The sequence below is a fragment of the Musca autumnalis genome, unplaced genomic scaffold (genome assembly GCF_047663935.1).
Source record: "Musca autumnalis isolate F117 unplaced genomic scaffold, ASM4766393v1 scaffold_4, whole genome shotgun sequence".
Lineage (NCBI taxonomy): Eukaryota > Metazoa > Arthropoda > Insecta > Diptera > Muscidae > Musca > Musca autumnalis.
This window is the reverse complement of record NW_027411977.1, coordinates 70,662,267-70,680,743: the sequence shown is the minus strand read 5'-3', so window position 1 is coordinate 70,680,743 and position 18,477 is coordinate 70,662,267. Positions and strand designations below refer to the sequence as shown.

The 18,477-nt window shown below is 34.0% G+C and overlaps 3 protein-coding genes across 3 annotated transcripts in view; 2 read left to right on the top strand and 1 right to left on the bottom strand.

Moving 5' to 3' along the window:
- Nucleotides 1-1,819: 1,819 nt before the first annotated feature.
- RsfS312 (ribosomal silencing factor RsfS-like protein, 312) lies at nt 1,820-2,888 on the top strand. Its single transcript, XM_073982776.1, has 2 exons — nt 1,820-2,272; nt 2,352-2,888. The coding sequence occupies exons 1-2, from the start codon at nt 1,963-1,965 to the stop codon at nt 2,789-2,791; spliced, it is 750 nt and encodes a 249-aa protein (XP_073838877.1). The 5' UTR covers nt 1,820-1,962; the 3' UTR covers nt 2,792-2,888.
- On the bottom strand, nt 2,813-13,286 carry Reg-2 (Rhythmically expressed gene 2). The gene is made up of 3 exons (XM_073982775.1): nt 12,944-13,286; nt 5,890-5,975; nt 2,813-3,530 (listed from the first exon to the last, which is right to left on the bottom strand). Exons 1-3 carry the CDS (start codon nt 13,099-13,101, stop codon nt 2,965-2,967), a joined length of 810 nt encoding a protein of 269 aa, XP_073838876.1. The 5' UTR covers nt 13,102-13,286; the 3' UTR covers nt 2,813-2,964.
- A 4,150-nt stretch (nt 13,287-17,436) lies between these two features.
- Nucleotides 17,437-18,477, top strand: part of LOC141402976 (uncharacterized) — a 78,021-nt gene continuing 76,980 nt past the window's right edge. Inside the window, exon 1 of the mRNA XM_073985104.1 lies at nt 17,437-18,312. Coding sequence (XP_073841205.1) covers nt 17,437-18,312 — 876 coding nt within the window. The remainder of the gene's footprint in view (nt 18,313-18,477) is intronic.

The following is an 18,477-nucleotide window of genomic DNA, read 5'->3' as shown; positions in this document are numbered from 1 at the left end:
TAAGATGCCAGTCAGCTGATGTTTGTTTACGTATACATACGCGAATTTGCTAAAAGAATTGCTTGAAAATTAAAAATGGAATGGAATACTGCAAAAAATAATCTGACAAATTGCTATTAAATATGTTGTTTACAATTTATATTAAATTAAAGCTACATCCATTTTATTTTTATTTAATATTTTTCTATTTTTCCGCTTCTGTTTGTTTGTGTGTGTTTGTGTTTACAGTTATTTGAAAAATGTAAATAATAGGGTTATGACTTTTTTACAACCTCACATCCCTCATATTTTCATATTTTGATGAGCTTTTGCATAAGATTAGATAAAATCTTAATTACAAGGTGATTCGATAGAAAAAAGCTCACGCACAAAAAGCTTTTAAGGTTTTTATAGATGAGCTTTTTGGAAAACAATTGGATAAATAACTCAAAACAATCGTTAAAGCCACAGGACATATTTAGAATGATATAAGCTTTTGTTTCTCACCAATTTTATCGTCATATTATTACATATACATATATCATTTTATATCATATATATGCTCTGTTCCAGAACCTGCAAGAAGCTACTATTTTTTACTACGATAACAATTTTCCCTTTATGTTATCGAAGAAAATAGTAAAAATTAGTAGATTCTTGCAGTTCTGGAACAGACCAATAGTTTTATTCCATGTATCACATAAATTGAAAGTGCTTTGTGCGGGACCTTTTTCAATATTTAAATGGAATAAAAATTATTTTAGTCATTAATAGGCAAAATGTCACTTATTCGTGTAACAGGAAAAAAATGTTGGAGCAAATTTTTAATAGGCAAAAGTTCATTCACTCTCGCTACAGGAACTCATTTTTGAGAAAAAATGTCAAAAAGTCATAACCCTAGTAAATAAACGACACATGAACATAGTTGCCAATTTTGGTACAGACTGCAATAGTTGCATTTTTAGGAGCAAAAAGCAGTGTTGTATATCAAAATATTTCGATTTAACATTTGATTTAAAACAAATCCAAGTTTTGAGTTGATTTAATTTTGTATGGTAAATCAGGGTGGATTTGGGTGGATTAAGCACTTAAATCGAGATAATGCCCTTAATCATCGTATAAGGGTATAGTCTAAACGGGCTATAAGCCGTTGAAACTTATTCTCTTTTCTGATATGTGTTGATCATGTGTGCTGCAAAATATGAGTTTGTGTGCCAGATGCTATTTTATTAAAGCGACAATATCAAATATCATCGCTAGCAATATTTTTGTGAAATTTGTTGCTACATGTTGCCGTTGTTCATTGTTGCTAAACTTATTTTAAAGAAATTTTAGCAGACAAAGCTGCAAATTTTAAACCCTACCTTTAGCGGGTGTTAAAGGCAGCTACCCTAGGTGACACCACGGGGAGGTCAGTGTCCACTTGGGATGAAAGAGGGACTAAGATAAATCCTAGACTTTTCCATGTTAAAGCCGGTCAGGACCGTTCCTTGGTATCTTTCATCCCATTTTGATTCAAATTGTAATTTTCTATAACAACAATGTTTTTATTTATTTATTTCTTCACTTGTAACACAGAAGCCTTCTTGGCCTAATAAATGTATTACATAGCATTGTAATATTCCTGATAATTCAAATAATTCCATGATATTGGCTCCCCAGCCTTATTTACTTTAAATATAGGATAAATTATAAAAAGAAAGTTACATTGTCCATTAGCAACATATGTAGTAGCCTAAAACATAAGAATTGTGCATTGTTTTGGGTGGTTTTGTAAATTTGTTAGTTGTTGTAATTCATGCATTTACCTTATATAAATTTGCCTTGGGTAGAATAATATCGGGGACTTTCTTTAATTCTCTTAAGTATGGCAACTTTTCCATCACATGTTATAAATCATATGTTTTTGACAGATTGGTTTCCAGCTGTTTTCAATACCATTCGCATAATAAATTTTAAATTTAACTAAAATTTAACAAAAATATGTTGAGTACCCGGCTATTTCGTCTAATACACGATAAACGTTTGAGTGTCCCAGTTCTGCGCTATTTCCATGACGAATTTACAAAACCTGAAATTAAACCGGCGACAGTAAAAAAACAAGATAATGAGGTCGTTCAGGAGGAATCAGAACCATCGATTCTTAGCGGTGCAATGAGACACAAATTTAAAGAGTTTAAGGAAGAAGAGTCACCCGAAATATTGGATGTGGTTGAGGAACGTGAACGCTATCAAACACAAGATGAACCGGATGACATGTACAATGATGCTTATCACGGACTTAATTTGAAAAGTAAGTAGTATCTTGGTATCCAGCATAAAATAAAAAGTTCAAATTACTTAATAAATTATTCTTATTATTCTTATTGAAGGAGGGGTTAATGGTGTCTTTGATGTGGAAGACCTAGTGGATGTTTTGCGCAAGGAAAGTGCGGAAGATATATTTGTCTGTTCTGTACCCAAGGAATTGAAATATGTTGACCACATGGTAATATGCAGCGGTCGTAGCTATCGCCATATGCTAGCCACGGCGGAATTTGTTAGACGTGTCTACAAAATGAAGCGACAAAAAGGTGATATCTTACCCAAAATTGAAGGAGAAAAGAGTCGTGATTGGATGGCCATGGATTTGGGTAACATAGCACTGCATATTTTCTCCCCCAAAACAAGAGAAACCTATGATTTGGAATCGTTGTGGGCTATTGGTGTAGAATTTGACAAAGAATATAACAAACCACAAGATCCTTTGGTAGAACTATTCGAAAGACACTCCACCCTCTTAGCAGATATAAAACCACTAAATCAATCATAGCTCTAATGGAAACGCACGTTGTTAAAGTTTCATTGTTTTTATTGAAATTTAGGGTATATAATAAAAATGTTTACATATGTATATTTACAAACATACAGACATACGTTTTGTATTTTTTTTTTCCTTTATTATTCCACTTTATTACTCCACTTTTGTATATTTTAAATTATTCTCTACCATGCTATACTATTATTTGCTAATTTCTTGTGAAAATCATATAAACTGGGAAATACATAGTTTGGATCGATTTTATCTTCACCATATTTTTGCATCAAATAATCGGCATTTTTCTCATGTATCAGGGCAGCATTCCAACCAGCTGTTTTAGCAGCCATATAATCTGTAGTGGGTCCATCACCTATGTGCAGGCATTGTTCGGGATGAAGATCTTTCAATTTCGAAGCTTCAATTGCCAAATCAAATATTTCTTTACTTGGCTTTTCCACCTTGCAGTCATACGAGTTCAGAGCGAATTGGAGAAAATGATCAATTTTTAAATTACCCAATAATTTGGATAGGCGTGGATCAAAATTTGCAATGACACCCATAACAAAAGGTTGTTCACCTCTAGGGTTTTCTCTTGCCCCCAACTGCTGTTGCATGCGCAAATAGTTGAGGAGATCGATGCTGCCATTACAGAGCTGCCAGCATGATGTGGTCTTGTAAAGTTCCAATAAATGTTTGCTGAAATTTTCGATTTTCTCTTCTGGTATGCGGGCCCCGCTGTCGGCAAAGGTGTCTAAAAAGGAGAATTTAACAAAGTTCGTTAATAAAAATAATAAAATAAATAATGAAAATTTAGAATGAATAATAAAAAATGCTCCATTACGATATATGTACATATTCACCGCACATACATACATATTTATTATGAACCCAGATAGCATTTAGAAGACTGTTTTTTCAAAAATCACATTGAGGAGTCTTTTTAGAGTCCTTTTGGTGATCAAAAATTGATTAAGTCGCTTGTGTGATCAGAAAGGGACTCGAAAGTGACTCCCTGTAATGATTAAAAAGAGTTCAATTTAAAATACAACAACAAATGTGTAGCAATCACAAATAAATCATTGAGGTGTTTAAAATGTGACAATTTTTTGTTATTTATTGTCACATTTTGATCATCTGGAAGATTGAAAAATGCTTAATCAAAAAAGGGTCATACAGGTGTTTGAAAAGTGATTATAATTATGTATACTCTGATCATATTTTGAACAGTTAGGTGATTAAAAACTGATTGTTTTGTTTTATTTTTATTTGGTTGTAATTATTTATAAATAAAAAAATAAAATTCTCATATACACTTTCTACAAAATTTTGATATAAATGTAACGTATAATATTAAAGGTACAGACAAACACAACACAACAGGTTTTGTCAAGTGAAATGAAGAAGCAGTATACTAACCACCAAGCAACATAAAGGATAATTAAAAGACATAACAAAGCAGAAAAGACTATAAAACAAAGGAAAGAAACAAAGAAGAATAAAAAGAAAATTTTTTAATTTATTTCGTCTAACAAAAAGACTCATAAATGACTCCCTAAAGATTCATAAATGATTATAAACATGACTCTAAAAAGACTCGAAAAAGGGTCCGAAATTAATCAACAAAACACCAATAAATGATTGAAATACGACTCGAAAAAGACTCATTTGTGATTTGTTTAGAAGAGTCGCCTGAGGTTATGTTTTCCTACCGACAAAGGAGTCATTTATGATCAGAAAATGAGCTCATATTCTAGCTTTTTAATCGTGCAGTCGGATCAAAAAAGACTCGAATTTGATTAAAATTTTCAAAAAATGCTGACTGGGAAGGGTTTATTAACTGGGCTGACTACACACCTACACCTACATATCGCACCTTTTCAACAAAAGTGTAGTAACTCAAAATATTTAAATTTTCACTTTTTAGTAAAAAAACGATACATAATGCTCAACTCCCACCATTATTTTGCCTGCTCTTTCTTCAAAAAATACCGTAATGCCACTCTTCACGTCTTCAGAGTTACTAGTAATGTATCAACAGCTTATTAGCTCTACTGAAATATAAGAAACTTTGAGTTACTACCCTTTTGTTGAAAATTTGCCAAACTAAACTAAAAAAGGAAATTTGCCAAAATTCAACATCATAGTTTTACGTGTATTTAAGTATTTTTACTTTTTGGGATTTTGAATTAATCGAAAATTTTTTGTTTGTATATGAAAAAGGAAAGCTGTAGTGGAATTCTGTAACTCATTTTTGACTTACCGACAAAAATAGGTAAAATTAAAATGCTTATAATTTCGGAAATTAACGAAATTTTTCGGTAAGTTAACAACCAAAATAAAGCTGTCGCTATGTCTTACCGATAGCAACAGTGTTGTCAACTTTTATTGACACCTTTCATTCATAATTTTGCATTTTAATTTTATCGACATTTGTAACTCAAAAAATGTGTTACAGATTTCCACTACTGAAGAGAAATGCTTCTCTTGGAAATGCTTCGAATCGTATATGTACTTATATCGAAGTTACGAAAAATGTAACGTTTGAAGGCATTTACAGTCTGTTTCTGTATGTCGAAACGAACATGTCTGCGAATGAAACATGACCAAACTCGTATGGGTTTTTCAAATTTGTTTTGAAGCAAAAGCAAAGGTAAAAATATTTCGAAAACTAAAGTTTGGATGTGTTTCATTCGCACACATTTTCGTTTTGACATACAGAAACAGGCTGTTCAATTAATATTATTCGAAAAGTAAATTAGTCCCAATTTACATTGGGCGAGTTTACTTGCGGCAATTGTCATTTTGTAGGAGAGAGAGGTGAGGCATATGGTAACCCTTTACCTCTCAGCACCCTCTCTCACCTACAAATTGACAATTGCCGCAAGTAAACTCGCCTAATGAAAATTGGGACTTAATTTGCAATTATTGTTATAAATATATTTTAAGGTCTGAGGGATAATAATATTTATCTAAGAACAAGTGGGACTGAAAATATCTCATAAAAATATAGGTATATAAGGTAGACGGACTACTTAAGAGACCTCCCTTCGGAATACGAACACAAATATTCAGTTTGATTTTTCCAAACAAGGGGGTTTGAAGATACTTACTCGCTATTAACTCTCTCCACCATTGTTGCCATTCCAATAAAGCTGAGTGTCTGCCGAAATTAGGATACAATCGATTCATCTTTTGCCTGAAATGAATAAGTAAATTGATAAATTTTGATAAAATACATTCTGATGATAAGCAATGGTCGTAATTATTCCACTGACAGAAGCACTCAATACAATATATACAAAAAACCCATAATCCTTCTTATACTGAAAGAATACCAATTCTGAGGGGTTTTTGAAACAATCGGACCCTGCCGTCAATAGCAACACCAAGTGGCAAAAAAAAACAATACCGGGACAAGAGGATAAGCGTATTTTCAGAAGAAAAAGCAGGAACAACTTGTGCTTGATAAACTCGAGATGTTCAGGAGTCACAATGGGTATGGTACAGTCACATCCTCCTACAAAGATTGTGAAGGTAAACTGATAGTTGATACAGATACAAATGTAGATAAAATATCTTGAAATCGTTGGTACCGTTATATGGGACAGTACCAAAACGTGGACCTATATGCGAAGTTTTTTAACCACCTTGAACACTAATAGCCTGTTTCTCTAAAATGAATCGAATTCAAATTCGTTCGAATTGCTACCACATGGGAAGTTTTATAACTGGTAAGTCTTTGCAGATTCTGAGACCACAATGTTAATTTAAAGTTAGTTCATCGTAAACATTGCTTTTAGAGAGATACTAAAGTTGTCACCTTTCTGGCTTTTATACCAAATGACTTAAGGCGAACTGAATCAAAATAATTAATAATTAATTTTATATTTGAGTACTGTCGACATCTACTTGGTACTGATTGAAAGCTTTGCTGGTCTTCTTGATTAGCATTTTACATATAGAATATGTCAAACAGAAGCAGAAATATATGACATTGAAATAATATTCCATAAAGTTTGATATCACAGCGCCTTTTTCAACATCACAAGCCTTTCACCAATCAAAATGTCTTCATTGTTGAAACGCATCCAACCAAAGCTGAAATACTCGTCAGTACAAATAAAAATCGGAAAGTGGAATGTGCGCTAAACTACGACTAATGGTCGACTACGAATAATAGTTGACTCCGACTTTCGAAAGTCGATTAAGAATAATCGGTTATACGGGGTTTGTACGATAACTCAAAAGTTTGTACAAATGACTGACAATGACAAACTGGGTTGTAACGTTAGTGTCAAATTTCATATGACATTTTATACATTTATTTCTATTTCGATGTACATTAGGGACATATATTTTTTGAAAAAAAAAAATATATCATTCGGAAAAAACCATTTCCCAGAAAGACTTCTTCATATCAATGATATGTAACCTCCTCCAAGTTCGAACGATAAGCCGCGCAGTAAATCCCCGCTTTTAGAGGCGATACAACGTTTGTTACCCCCAGTTTTTGTAAAAATTTTTATTCTTCTCACACGAATTGTCAAATTTTGTAGATCAATTTACTCGCTTTAGCGCAAATGTAGAGCGCTGATTTTTAAATGAGGAATCCTTAACGATATATGGAACGGGTATACGAAAAATTAGATGTGTATGTCATCTGGGGGCTGTGCTATGAATGCCTAAATTATTACGAATCATGGTAGAACAAGAAAAGGTAGCAGCAATACCCAGCTGACTGAACTGGGCTGTAGTGTTAGTGTCAAATTCCATACGACATTTTATATATTTATTTCTATGTTCGATGTATATTAGGGACATATATTTTTTGAAGAAAAAAATTATTCATCTGAAATAAAAACAATTTCCCATAAAGACTCCTTCATATCATTGACATGTAACCTCCTCCAGGTCCGAACGACATGTCGCACACTAAAACACCACTTATAGAGGCGGTACAATATTTGTTAATATGTGTGGTATTTTGTTAAACTTGAAAATAATAAAGCCCTAATAAACATGTGCTTCTTGTTTTCAAAAACAAAATATTGAAACAGCTTCTCTTTTTTCAATGAACTACGAGCGACCCCAAACATTTTTGCAAGAATTCTACTTCCTGCGTGATATTGTGCATTTAGTGGAATGATATGGAAACATTCAAACTGAAAATCTAACGAGTTTTCATTTATGTTTTTCAAAATATTCAATCAAATGTGAAAAATTATTAGTTTTTTAAATTCCAATAATTTATAGACATTTCCTTATTTTGTTTACATTTATATTTGACACTAACGTTCCAAACAAAAACAAATTCCTTTGTGGTTGTTGTTCGAGTTGTATTTGTTGTAGTATTAACTTTACCTTGTATTTGTTCTACCATGATTACGAATATAGACGAACGAACAAAAATAAGTTACAAAAACTGGGGGTTAATATGTGAGGTATTTTGTTAAAATTTAAAAAAATAAAGCCCTAATAAACATGTGCTTCTTTGATTTCTAAAACAAAACATTGAAACAGCTTCTGCTTTTTCTATGAATTTCTGCAAGAATTATACTTTCTGCGAGAATTTATGCATTTAGTGGAATGATGTGGAAACATAAAAATTGAAAATGTAACGAATTTTCATTCATGTTTTCCAAAATATTCAACCAAATGTGAAAAATTATTAGCTTTTTAAATTCAAATAATTTATAGACATTTCCCTGTTTTGTTTACAAATACAACTGGCAGTAACGTTACAAACAAAGAGTCGTGAAAGAATTGGAAATGTGGTGCACGATTCATCAATGTTGTCTTAAAGACACTTTCTACTGGGAATTTAATTGGAATAAATGTTATTATACCCTACATCACACTGTGGTAAGTGCGTAATATGCATAAGGAAACTAAATAGTAGAGCTGGCAAAAATCGATGGCACTATCGATAATATCGATTATTATTTAAAAATTCAATATCGATCGATAGTTTTGCCTATAGATATTATCGGAATAAAAACCCCTAACCTGAAATTCATTGAAATAAATAAAAACATCGCTGCTTTTCTGTCGTGTGTGTGTGAGAAAGTAAGTCCGTAGTCACACGTACACATTTTTCGGAAAATTAACATGTATTTTTTAATATTTTTATAAAATAAAAGCAATTGTTTATTCTCCTTTACATTTCTGTGAACTACTTGAGCAAAATTTCAAGAAAATCATTGACATTTCCGCCATTTTCATCTCCAAATTAATGGTGTTGACAACTTAACGATAATATCGATAGCAATCGATATTTTAAAACATTATATCGAAAATATCTAATATTGGGAATATCGAGGGTTTGCTAGCTCTACTAGATAGACCCGTAGTTCCTTTCGGGGAAATACATAGAATCACTTTCTGAGTCGAAACGTACAGATCGCACTTATTGTCCGATTCAGCTGAAAATTGGGGAATATCATTTTCTGAGCCATAGAAATAAGGATATTGCTTTTTGTGAAAATCGGCTAAGATTTGGATATAGCTCCCATAAATATTTTCGGACGATTTCACGTATTTGATGCACAAATTTCAAATTTTGATGAAATCGGGAATATATGACGGAATTTGGTCTAGAATAAATTTCCCAAATTATGTCGAAATCAGTTCATATTACGATATAGGTCCCATATACATATATTTTATATCCTCACAGTGGAGTAGGAAATCATATAGTTTTAGTTATTAGGTGTGTCTTTTTACGTGATAATTTGTAATAATTATTACGAAATGTTACTAAATGCTGTCTTTTTACACAAAAGTTCAGTAAAAGAGAGCGAAGTGAGAGAACAATTTTGACAGTTGTTTGCGGAGAAATTGCTAAAAGTTGCTGAAAGAATTTTTCCCAGCAACATTTAGCAAGTTTGATCAGCTGATTTTTAATCATCTGCTAATGGTCAGCTGTTCAATGTTTATCTTATTTTTGTGGAAAAATACTATAAATATTACGACTCGGGCTTATTTATTGATTATTTTATTAATATATTAATTATTTTTTATTTATTTTGCTTAAAATTGAAGAACTTTTTCATTGCTTTGGAGTAATTTTTTCGTTCATGCATTGGCGCCAATGTTTTTGTTTTGGTTATCAACTGTTATCTTGCTAAAGTTTACTAAATGCTGTCGTTTTACTTTTTTCTCTATTTTCGTATCAAAGAGTAAAATCTCTCTTACTCTCTGAAAAGAAGTTACTGAATAATTATTACTGAAAAAGTAAAAAGACACAACTATAATTATGCAAAAAAGTCGAAAAATCGTCACCCTATTATTCAACTCTCGCCTTCAAAAACAAACATTCAGTTATAGTAATAGGAGTAGGTATAGGTCGTAACAGCGTACGTCCCCTTGACAGTGACCCGGTTTACTTGATCTACAACTATTTTACTTTAATGCTTATAGTGATTACTAAATAATCGCAATTGCGTTTGTAATTCTCCAAGAATTTGTTTAATGCATTGCACTATAGGTAATTTGCCCAGTTTTTGAGGCAAAAATTCGATTTTGCAACTTTTAATAATAATAATTTTTTAGTTGGCATTGAAAAAAGAACATGTCCAAATTTATTAATATGAATGATATTTTTCAAAATAGCGTCATTATCACGGTTTAATTTGCAGTCAAAGTGAGAATTTCGAAGAAGGACTAAAAAAATATATATTGTAAGGCATATTTCAATGTATTTAAAACCGCGGAAAAATAAACCAAATATAAATATATGTAAAATGGAATAGATTGGCAATTGCGAGAGGAATTTATTTAATATATAATATAGCAAAATTTCCCATTCCCATGTTTTCCATATTCTCAACGACGTGGGAACAACAAAACGTGGGAGCTGAAATTTCGAAATTCGAAATTAGTTACACCAAATTATTATAGCATACTTTTGGGGGCTGTAATTTTGTTTTGTAATACAAAATGCCTATTTGCATTGAATTCGCGGTTTTTGAATTAGATTAGCAAAGCACAACTCACTTAATTCAACAACCGTGCATTGATTTATGGATTTTTTAAGTGTATGGAGTCAACGATGTGTGATGTTGTTCTAATAAGCACATTTTCTTCAGAATGTGCGAATTGGTGTACGCATTTTTTAATTAGTAGGCAAACATAATTTTTGTGTATAAAGTAATAGGAACTTTAAAAATTGTATGTTGATACGGAGTAATTTTAGTTAGGGGTTTAACGAGTATATCGCTAGTTTTACTTATTCCTAATGATCGCTAGAACTCGAATTTTGCATATTTTTAAAAAAAATTCAAAAAGATAAATTCGGATATTTTTCTCGATTATTAAATATTTTTGCGTGTTATTACATATCGTCACCATAAATCTCCGAAGACGTATCTCAAAAAAAAAAAAATAATAATAAATAAATAAATAAATAAATAAAATACGTTTTTGATTGAATCTAAAACTAAAACACATGCCCTTGCAAAATTTCAAGCTTCTACATACGTTCAAAAATAACGATCCTATTCAAGAAAAGGCATTTCGGAAAATGGAATAGCATTGCAATAATTTGGCATATATGTATGTACGTTTGTGTGATCGTTGTCGTGTCGTTGAGGAGACTAACACGTTTTCAATAGAACGTTAGTCGTCTGATTTAAAAAACCCGAAGGTTATATTACGAAAATGAATAAAAGTTGTAAAGATTGTATATATTATGGTTATTTTCCAATATATTTTAATAATTATTGCCAAAAATTCTTTTGAAATTGATTTGTTTTTTCTTGCTGTGCAGCGTTAATAGAATCAATCATGACTCTTTTTCTCGTATTTCAATACATATCGTCTATTCCAGAACTGCAAAAATCTACTAATTATTACTACATTTTTGTTGTTGTTTTGTTCGATAACATAAAGGAAAATTTTTTATCGGTGTAAAACATGTTAGATTCTTGCAGGTTTTTGTATCATATAAGAATATGCAAAATCCGAAGTCTACTAATGACATATTTTGCAGTACATTTTGTATGCTTTTATTAAGCAAACACATGGCGATTATAAATATTTGCAATAATTTTGTCGTGTAGGTGTCTTAAAATATGAAATTTCATAAAAATATGAAATTTCTTGAAAATTTTTTTCAAACTCCCACAGTGTTTGCTGGGGAGATTTTTCCAACAAAATTCTTCCACAATTCAAGATAGAGAATGTATACTTTTTTCCCATGGGAACAAATTCCCAATTCGAACTTCATTCAGAATGAGGGGAGATGGGAAATGGGAAAAAACTCCCACAAAAATTTTATTCAGAATACGAAAATGTGGGAATGGGAAAAAATTCCCAACTCCCATGCGTTCAGAATAGGGCTGATTGTTGTTTACAATTTCATTGCAAGTAAAATAAGTAATGGCGTCAAATTGTTCGGTATATCCGTGGTTTTCTATAAACGGTGCGGCAGTAGTAAGCTTTATTTTATCCCTCTATTACATGTTAATCATTTATACGGTTTGAAGGAGTACTAAACTCGTCTTTATTAGCGTATATTCAAAAAATATACAAAACTGTAGTAACAATTCATTGGAAAATCTACTCGCGGGGACAAAATTTTTGTCACTTACTACCGTGATCGTTTTCAACAGTTTGTTGTGTATAAGAAAACTAATGAAAATTGCATTGGAAAATATAGCTTTGTTCGGTATATACAAAGTTGCTTATAACCGTTGTTCGTTATATCCGAATTTATCTGTAAAAATCTTTGTTTTATCTCACTTTTACACATAAATAATTTAAAAAGTTAAAAAATCCTTTAATTCCGCTGTTATTAATTTTTGTCTCAAAAACAGGGCAAATTACCTATAGTTCATTGTTCATAACACCTGAAACTATATTTAAAACAAAGCAATAACTCACATTTCCTTTTCTACATCACAAAGATGGACTGTGGACACAAGAATATGATTTTGGCCGATAATGACACGTAATAAGATAAGATATAGTGGATTCAGATTATAAAATGTTATGTGTCCTACATACGGTAATCAAATCAGTGATTAAAATGATAAATCAGTCGAACTGTTTTCTTCAGAAACACACTTCATTTATGTAAATTATCCGCTATGTTATAAAAAATATAAATAAGTTCCACTGTTATTGTTTTTAATTCATTCACTTAAACATCATCAAATTACGTACCAATTGGCTTTGAAATTTTTCACTAAATCATTATTATTACAGCGCACACCAAATAGGGCGCCAATTTCACCATATTGTTTGCCGGGACTTGATCGAAACTGGAGCAGAGTATTGGTCACATCGAAAGTTATTAAACGTAAACGACCCAAACTTGACATATTTTTCTGTTTTTAATTTAAATTAATTTAAGTTCGAAATTAAATGTTCTTCTATTTAGTATTTTTGCAGAGCGTGTAGAAAATTGTCCGTATTTTGTTTTTTTGCTCATGTATATCCGGCTTCGTATAGTAATATGATTTTGTTTGGTTTCAATAAAATGTCACCACTCACAACTAACCACCCTGGCTACGGACCACTGATTGATACAATTGGATGGCAGAGCAGAGCAAAGCATATTCAAATCTTCTCTCGGGTTGCAAACAAATGCTGGAGAATAAAGCGGCATACAAATATACGAGTATATACATTCAGTGATAGGCGTTTGTACAAGTGAATGAGTAGCTAAAACAAATCTTAGGGTCCATACCCTACAACAGGAATTTTGTTTTTATCGATCTGTTCATATTTTGGAAGTAAATAGCACTACTACACCATTTTTAACTGTAATTCAGAAAATAGCAGTTGTAATTCAGAAATTCCATTTGAAATTCAGATATTTTATTTGTAATTCAGATATTCCATTAGACCCTTTCTGAAAGAAAGGGTGCTTCATTAGACCCTTTCTGAAAGAAAGGATGCTTCTATGGACCCCTTCTGAAAAAAGTGGGTACTTCTATGGATTCCTTTTGAAAAAAGTGTGTGCTTCTATAGGTTGATTCTTTAGACCCTTTAGGAAAAAAGGTGCTTCTATAGACTTTTTCTGAAAAAGGGGTGCTTCTATAGACACTTTCAGTAAGAAAGGGTGCTTATACAGATTCTTTATTAAAGAAAGGATGTTTATACAGACCATTTCTTAGAGGATGGGTGCTTCTTCAGACCATTTCTTAGAGAATGGGTGCTTCTTCAGACCATTTCTGAAAAAATGTGCCTCTATAGACACTTTCTGAAAGAAAGAGTGCTTCTATAGACACTTTCTGAAAGAAAGGGTGCTTCTATGGACCCCTTTTAAAAAAAGTGGGTGCTTCTATAGGACCTTTCAGGAAGAAAGGGTGCTTCTATAGACCTTTCCTGAAAAAAGGGTGCTTATACAGAGCCTTTATTAAAGAAAGTGTGCTTATACGGACCATTTCTGAAAAAATGTGCCTCTGTAGACCATTTCTGAAAGAAAGGGTGCTATACAGACAATTTCTTAAAGAAAGGGCGCTTCTTCAGACCATTTCTGAAAAAAAATGTGCTTCTATAGACACTTTCTGAAAGAAAGGATGCTTCTATAGACACTTTCTGAAAGAAAGGGTGATTCTATACACACTTTCTGAAAGAAAGGGTGCTTATATAGACACTTTCTGAGAGAAAGGGTGCTTATATAGACACTTTATGAGAGAGGGTGCTTATATAGACACTTTCTGAAAGAAAGGGTGTTTATATAGACACTTTCTGAAAGAGAGGATGCTTATATAGACACTTTCTGAAAGAAAGGGTGCTTATATAGACACTTTCTGAAAGAAAGGGTGCTTATATAGACATTTTCTGAGAGAAAGGGTGCTTATATAGACACTTTCTGAAAGAAAGGGTGCTTATATAGACAATTTCTGAAAAAAGGGTGCTTCTATAGACACTTTCTGAAAGAAAGGGTGCTTATATAGACACTTTCTGAGAGAAAGGGTGCTTATATAGACACTTTCTGAAAGAAAGGGTGCTTATATAGACACTTTCTGAGAGAAAGGGTGCTTATATAGACACTTTCTGAAAGAAAGGGTGCTTATATAGACACTTTCTGAGAGAAAGGGTGCTTATATAGACACTTTCTGAAAGAAAGGGTGCTTATATAGACACTTTCTGAGAGAAAGGGTGCTTATATAGACACTTTCTGAAAGAAAGGGTGCTTATATAGACACTTTCTGAGAGAAAGGGTGCTTATATAGACACTTTCTGAAAGAAAGGGTGCTTATATAGACACTTTCTGAGAGAAAGGGTGCTTATATAGACACTTTCTGAAAGAAAGGGTGCTTATATAGACACTTTCTGAGAGAAAGGGTGCTTATATAGACACTTTCTGAAAGAAAGGGTGCTTATATAGACACTTTCTGAGAGAAAGGGTGCTTATATAGACACTTTCTGAAAGAAAGGGTGCTTATATAGACACTTTCTGAAAGAAAGGGTGCTTATATAGACACTTTATGAAAGAAAGGGTGCTTATATAGACACTTTCTGAAGGAAAGGGTGCTTCTATAGAAACTTTCTGAAAGAAAGGGTGCTTCTATAGACTCTTTCTAAATGAAAGGGTGCTTCTATAGACTCTTTCTAAATGAAAGGGTGCTTCTATAGACACTTTATGAAAGAAAGAGTGCTTATATAGACACTTTCTGAAAGAATGGGTGCTTCCCGCAAGGGTATCCTCAGGAGAGGATAACGGGAGTAACGACCCCGCGGACCCTAGTTTTGGCAGGTGTGGAGAGCGTATTAAAATGGTGCAAGTGCTCTGAGAAACCCTGTGTCGGGGCGAGTGAATACCGCCAACAATTATGTATTCCGCCATAAGGGAACGCCTCAAGAGAGGTTAGGAAAGGAGGTGACGACTCCGTGGTTATCCCCAGTCAAACCCTATACATGGAAGAAAGTGAAATCCTGCCGAAAGGCATCAAGATCAAGCCAGCACGATCTTGATTATGGCATTACTGGACTACGTTTTGGAATTGATGAACCCTGGGCTGACGGCTGTGGTATTCTGGAACCTGAGTATGTCGGGGTGGAACCTTACAGAAATGGCTTTCAGGCTAATGCCACAGCTGCCTCCGTCCCGTTAAAACTTGGCAAATCTCAAAGTACGTTCAATGCTCGTCCCATTAAGTTGGCAGTGTAGGTTCGGATGCACATTCCCGATTAACACGGATCTGGCTCTGAACGGGAGATCTCATAAGGATCTCCCGTCAACCCTCGCATGGACCTAGAAATAGGGACCCATGGGATCTTAACGTGACTGCACATTTTGCGAGCGGAGATAGCGGCTTTGAGTTGGGACCACGAAACCTAAAAATGAATGAAGAAAACACAGAAAACAAAAGAACAAATATAGGAGTTGAAGAAACCCCACTGGGAAGATGCTCGGGTCTACGAGTAGAAAATATGGGAAGTGTAGACTCGCCACATGGAAGAAGTTCGGTGATTGTAAAGGCGATATCTGGTAACAATCTAGGTGAGGAAGAACCCAAAAATAAAAATCCTGGAAGTGAAAATCTGAGGAGACTGGGAAGAAAGATATCACAGTTGGATGAATTCGTTAAATCTAAAAACAATATCCACAAAGATATACAATCAATGATGCGTGAGATACAGGCAATGTATTTAAAAGTGGCTGACGACTTTGATAAAGAAGCCGGGATACGTCAAATGGGTCTGCTAGAGAATAAGGAGACTCAAACAGAAGTATGGCTAAAACCTCAACAACAAGGAACCCCAAAAACGCCTGCGTTGAAAAGAGGTCCCAAAACACAAAGCCCTAAAGAAAATAGCACAAAGAAGAAGAAAGAAACCGTGTACAATACTACACAGCAACAAACTGTAAAAACGGCGGAAGAGGTGACCAATGAATCTGCGGGGAGATCCGAAACCGAACACAAGACGAAGGTTTGGAACAAGGTTCCACCAAGGGCTAGAAGGAGAAGGAAACCCAATAAACCAGATGCTTTAATAATCAAAACATGTGGTGACTCCTCATATACAGATATCCTGAGAAAAGTGAAAGGTGAAGCAAAGCTGGCTGTCCTAGGTAAAAATGTAAAAACAATTAGGAAGACAGAAAAGGGTGAGTTATTGTTGGAGCTAAATAAACCGGCACACGAGAACACAAGTGAATTTAGGAAGGAAATTGAAAACGTGCTAGGTCCATCCGCCGAAGTACGTGCTTTAACCCAGGAAATACAACTGGAAATTAAAGATATAGATGGCGTGTCTACTAAAGAAGATATAATCCAAGCTATTATCGACATTTCGGACGAGTTTAAAGAATTGCAACCAAGTGCAATAAAATCTTTAAGAAAAGCCTACAGAGGTACACAAACGGCTACTGTTTTCCTAAGCTCGCCGTTTGCTAATATACTTTTGCAGAAAAGAATAGTACGGATTGGATGGGCGGACTGTCGAGTTCGTGAAAAGTTAATACCAACAAGGTGCTATAAATGTCTAGACTTTGGACATACGGCAGCTAGATGTAAAAACCCAAATGACAATTCAGGACGCTGCATTTGCTGTGGAGAAGCGGGTCACAGGGTTGCGGCTTGTAAAAATCCTCCCATGTGTATGCTGTGCAAAGATCCATTGGTAAACCGTAGCCACGTCACTGGGTCGACTGTGTGTCCGAGATATAAGGAAGCTCTACGCCAACTTAGAGGATCAATATGAAAGTGATACAATTAAATCTAAATCATTGCGAGGCTGCTCAAGATCTGTTAAAACAGACAGTTCGAGAACTAGAGGTGGATCTAGCAATTATCAGCGAGCCCTATCGGAACATTAGTTCATCAAACTGGTATTGTGATACATCTGGCACATCCACGTTGTGGTCCATAAACAAACCAATGCAGAATGTCTTGAATTCTGAACTCGGATTTGTTCGAGCTACTGTCGCTGGTTTAACAGTTTACAGCTGTTACCTACCGCCAAGATATGATATTGAGGAGTATAAACACATTATTACCAAGCTAGTAAATGATGCTTCGTCCAAAAGTCCAATTTTGATAGCGGGCGACTTCAATGCTTGGGCGACAGAATGGGGCAGCCCAAGAACAAACGAAAGGGGTCGAATATTATTAGAACCATTTGCACAACTAGACGTGGAACTTTTAAACTCGGGCAGCACTCCAACATTCAATCGAAATGGTGGAAGTTCTATAATCGATATCACCTTTGCCAGTACAAGCATCTATGACCGGTTTAACTGGCAAATCAGTGACATGTACACTTATAGTGATCATAGCGCCATAATCATTAAGTATAACGATGCTGCAACAATAACATCAACGGTTCGAACGCCAGAAGTAATTGGCTGGAAAAGAGACTCACTAGATAAAGAAATATTCGCCCTATGTATGGAAGGCACAGAACTGCAGGGAACTCCGGAAAACATGGCTAAAAAGCTAATACTACAGACAACACAGGCATGCAACGCATCCATGAAAAAGAGAAAACGAGGAGTAGGTAAAGCCCCAGTATATTGGTGGAACGCTGAAATCGCTGAATTACGCAAGGAGTGTCTTCGTGCTAGAAGACGCTTTGTAAGAACACGAGATAGAGACGATAACGAAACTTATAGACAGATTCTCAAGATGAAAAAGAAAGCTCTCAAAAAAGCCATACAAAGAAGCAAAAGAGCATGTTTCCTAACAATTTGTGATGATGTAGAAAACCAGCCGTTTGGATTAGCCTACAAGATTGTGACT

What these genes read in the sequence shown, in the direction of transcription:
- RsfS312 (XM_073982776.1), top strand. Translation starts at nt 1,963, where the DNA reads ATGTTGAGTACCCGGCTATTTCGTCTAATACACGATAAACGTTTGAGT. An exon ending in TCACGGACTTAATTTGAAAA is followed by an intron (nt 2,273 to 2,351) that starts GTAAGTAGTATC and finishes TTCTTATTGAAG; the next exon opens with GAGGGGTTAATGGTGTCTTT.
- Reg-2 (XM_073982775.1), bottom strand. Translation starts at nt 13,101, where the DNA reads ATGTCAAGTTTGGGTCGTTTACGTTTAATAACTTTCGATGTGACCAAT. An exon ending in AAAAATTTCAAAGCCAATTG is followed by an intron (nt 5,976 to 12,943) that starts GTACGTAATTTG and finishes TATTCATTTCAG; the next exon opens with GCAAAAGATGAATCGATTGT. An exon ending in GTGGAGAGAGTTAATAGCGA is followed by an intron (nt 3,531 to 5,889) that starts GTAAGTATCTTC and finishes TCTCCTTTTTAG; the next exon opens with ACACCTTTGCCGACAGCGGG.